The following is a 4,249-nucleotide window of genomic DNA, read 5'->3' as shown; positions in this document are numbered from 1 at the left end:
AATCATTTATGCTTAAAATTACAATAAGTCCACAGCTAAAAAACCATACCATAACAAACGACATCATACACACAGAGAAGGAGCACGTTATCGATGTCAGCATCAAGGGGTTCATGCTGCATCAGTCGAATACCCACTCTGATTTATTTCTCATTTTGCTCAAGAGATTGTACCATCACCTATGCAACCAGATGACCGGTACTCCAATCGACAGAGAAAAGATGATCAAACCAAATCAAATCAAATCAGACCAAAACTGCCAGTTCATTGCCACACTATGGCAATGCAGTATGCGGACGTAGAGAAGAGAACCCACAAACCAATCAAGCAGGAAGCACAGCACGAAAACTTGAGTTATGTCGGTTGAAGGAACCTAAAGATTACCTGCAGTACAGTAAACCAACAATGGAAGTGATGATTAACTAGACATACTCGCACTACACGTCTACACAGAGTAGTAAGTTGGTTTGTTTTGGAAGAATGAAGTAATAACTTTGTTCCCGAAGTAGGGAGATGGAGATATATGTATACCTCCTCACCTGAGTAGGCTCTCTCTGGGCAGCTGGGCCTTGTAGTACAGCGAGTGGCTCGGCTCGTAGAGGGAAGGGTGGTGGCGCTCCTCCAGCCCGTCCCACTCCAGGTTGCCCCACCATTCCTTCTCGCAGTCCACCTTGGGCGGCTTGGTGTTGCGCCCGACTGCCGGCAGACGCCTGAGGCTCCAGCAACCCCTGATCTTGATGATCTCTAGGTTTGGCGCGTACATCCTCCGCCCACATATGTGTTGCAGCCTGGGGAGCTCGTGTAGGTGGATGCACCTCAGTTTGCGGAATGCTATAGCTTCATCTTGCGCATGAAGCTCCAGATCCAAAGGGAATACCTCCTTGAGGTCACTGCAGTACACTATCTCTAGTATTTCTAGGCTCCCTGGGCTATGCGATACACCCGCGTAGTATATGTTCCGTCTGCAGAGAGGGAGCACATGGACGAGCCTGGGGCAGTGGTCCAGGTGCAAGAACCTCAGGCGTGAACCAGTATTATTAATTGGCCTGTCCCAGATGTAGCATGAAGAGAGGAGCTGGGACGCCCAGAATGTCTCCAGATAACAAAAGCTGTCCACACCACTGCCCATGGGAATAGTGAAGACTGTGTGTAACTTGGGGCACCTCTCGATCCGGCACCACATTAGGATATTCCATCCTGATCCTTTGGGTGGTGCTGGGATACTGGTGATGGACGAGTTATCGTACACGTGCAGCGATGTAGCGTCTTCATATATAAAATTAGGGAATAATAAAGCACTAGTACTAGCACTTGGAGCATCCTCCACCAAGAGCTTGTTGCCCTGCTCATGCATGATCACCCTTATGACAGAAACATTTCTGGGTCGGCGCAGCCACATAGAAAATATACTAGGGCACTCCCACATCATCATCTCTTCAACTGGGCCATCCTTCGCGACGTCTTTGTACTCGGAGTCCATTATGGTACTTGTATGTGGTTGGAATTGCACTAGTTTGTCACTGCTTGCTCCTTGTACGTTGCTACCACCAACAATAGCTGGAGAATAGATATCAATATGTAAGTGTCCAAATCTAAAATAACTTCTTACGGGAGAAAGCGACCTAAGGAGCCTTGCATCCGTGGAAGAAATCTGCCATCCATCCTTAAACAGTTTTTCTTTCTCCCACTGGAAGGATTGATCACCCTGTGGATGTGCATGCGTTGATTCCCCTCCGTCAGTTGATGATGATGCTGAGGTAGTGTCAATCCGCAGCACATACTCTGGCCATATTTCCTCTTTTATTACAACACCCTTTGGCCACAATATTGCGCGGAGCCTCTCGCAACCCATCAGGATTATCCGCTTGGGCAGTGTGGATTTTACTCCTCCAAGGTCGAGAGTTTTTACTTTTGTGCCTGAGAGATCTAGCTCCTCGAGCCAGTCCAACGATCCTTTCAATAACAGGTTCTCCAATTCTTTGCAGCCCCTGAAAGAGATCATTTGTAAGCCGTCACATCCATCAATAGTGACAGTCTTAAGGCTACTGTTGCTTGTTGGCCCAGATAAGCTTGCCACGCGTTTGATGGATCGTTTGATGGTATTTCCAGAAAAATCAAGAAGCTCTATGTTTCCCATCTCTGAGAACATGTTGTTGCTTAAGTGGCACGTGGACTTTGTAACCCTGAGCTTGCGAATGTTAGGAAGTCGTCCCCGTAGATGGCTCATGTCCAAGTACTTGGCTCCCATCACGTTCAACACCCTGAGTTGGGTCATGAGATCCATCACTCTTGCAGACAAGATATGATCACAATTTGTGTAGCGCAAGTCAAGCACCCACAAGCTTTGGAAACATTCCCACGAGGTTGTGGTGTTATTTTCCATCTCCTTCACCTCCTTGTTTGCATCTGTGGGGTGATGACTTGTGGTGCTTCTTGCTAAGAGGTCTTCGCATTGGTCAAGCCACAGAAATCTCAGGCTGTGGCAACAGAGGAAGGGTGGTGACGAGAAACTGAAGGTACACCTTGAAAGCTTAAGCAGGCCAAGCCTCTGCGAATGTTGAAACATATTCTCAGGAATTACACTGGAGGGGCTCACTACAAAACCGGAACTTGAAGTTGTTGTTGAAATCCAGTACGATGTCTGCTCAGCAGACCTTGCCAGGTGATGGGAAGCACTTGCTGATGATTCATCATTGTTGAGCTGGGTGCAAATGTTAAACAGTGGCATCTCACCCTGCAAATCATCGCCAACTTGCCATGCGTTGTCAATGTTTGTCACTGCAATGATGCCATCACATATCCAATAGTTACTGGTGTGGATAGCCCAGTCGCAGTCATTGATGCGAGAGCCAATCCAGGATTGTTTCAGCATATACAAGACACAGTCAGCAGCAATCGCTGGATCAATAAAGCCATAGCCATGCTTATTGTAAGAAACTTGTGCAGCCTCATGGTACACTAGATACGACCAAAGCTCCCAAGGATCTCGCACATCTCTTGCAGCTGAAAGAAGAACATGTGTTGTTGTGCTCTTCTTCACATGCTCTCTCATCTTGGGGTCAAGACGAAACCTCCCTTGGAATGTCCACAGAATCTTGCTATTTGCATATCCATATAGAGAAAGTCCAAAATTGAGTATATCAATCTCCTCATTGCTTCCATTGTGCAGAATCACCAGGAATCTGTGATTCTGTACGCTTCGATAGATCTCGGTGAAAACTTGTTCAATCTCACTGCGGGAGCCCTGGTCTAACCCATCAAAATCATCCTCCTCGTCTTGTTTATCAAACATCTCCATCACTGAATCAGGAAGCTTCAGCTGCTCTGCGATTTTTCTCTGCATTGCTCTTCTGCTCTCCCACTTTGAGCAATCGATGTGGATGATTTTGTCAAACTCCAGCCCCGCAGGCCTCATCGACAGCTCACTTGATACTGCAAGGCGTTTGGCCACGGCTTGCAGGACGGCAGATGCCCCAAGCCCGTCCCAGCCATCAAAGTAGATGGCATTCTCTCTGTTGCTGCTTCTTCTAGTGTTTGCCCCAAGCTCACTGAGAATCCTTTCGGTGGCGGCATCAATGGTGTCCGCCGTGATCACCTGCATGTGTGTGCAGAGGTGAGGAGAGACTCAGCTCAAAGTTCGAACTACATAATCAATAAGTACTAATTAATAAACACAACGTAAGTAAGACAAATGGTGTTGGACTATTGGAAATATTCTCACGCATACCTGATTTTTTTAGTCTACTATCTGAGCTTGCCTAATAATATGTAAAAAGGTATACATGCATTATCCAAGTTAACTAGTGAAAATGTTGAATGCTAATATATATAAAACTCTACCCCAAAATCTACCGCAATTAACTGTTTTGCAAACTAGGCTCAAATTGATGTAAATATAATTAACATGCAGAATGGAATGAAATGTGAATGTTAAGTGTAAAAGTACCTCCGTACGCATAATGAATCGATCGGATCCGATCCTTCGATTTATAACCTCTAGATTATTACATTTGGGGCTTAAGATCCAGTCAGCTCTTCAGCAATTTCCTGACTTCCTGTATACATTGATATACAACCAGGAGTTACAAATAAAGCTAGTTTACACAAATCTTAAGAAGTAGGCAGACAGATGGAGCACATGAGAGGTGAACTAGTTTCATACCTTGGTTAAGTTGAACAATTCAACTACGTAGAGAGTATGTAGCTCGTGAGAAAACAAGTGGATTGTTCAGGTGCCACTACCAGATAG

The 4,249-nt window shown here is 45.8% G+C and overlaps 1 protein-coding gene across 1 annotated transcript; it reads right to left on the bottom strand.

The window, feature by feature from the left end:
- Positions 1 to 287: 287 nt before the first annotated feature.
- LOC124689485 lies at positions 288 to 3,958 on the bottom strand. The gene is made up of 3 exons (XM_047223010.1): positions 3,947 to 3,958; positions 532 to 3,595; positions 288 to 384 (listed from the first exon to the last, which is right to left on the bottom strand). Exons 1-2 carry the CDS (start codon positions 3,956 to 3,958, stop codon positions 536 to 538), a joined length of 3,072 nt encoding a protein of 1,023 aa, XP_047078966.1. The 3' UTR covers positions 288 to 384; positions 532 to 535.
- Between the last annotated feature and the right edge of the window lie 291 nt (positions 3,959 to 4,249).

The sequence above is a fragment of the Lolium rigidum genome, chromosome 2 (genome assembly GCF_022539505.1).
Source record: "Lolium rigidum isolate FL_2022 chromosome 2, APGP_CSIRO_Lrig_0.1, whole genome shotgun sequence".
In the NCBI taxonomy this organism is placed as follows: domain Eukaryota; kingdom Viridiplantae; phylum Streptophyta; class Magnoliopsida; order Poales; family Poaceae; genus Lolium; species Lolium rigidum.
This window is presented reverse-complemented; position numbering and strand designations above follow the sequence as displayed.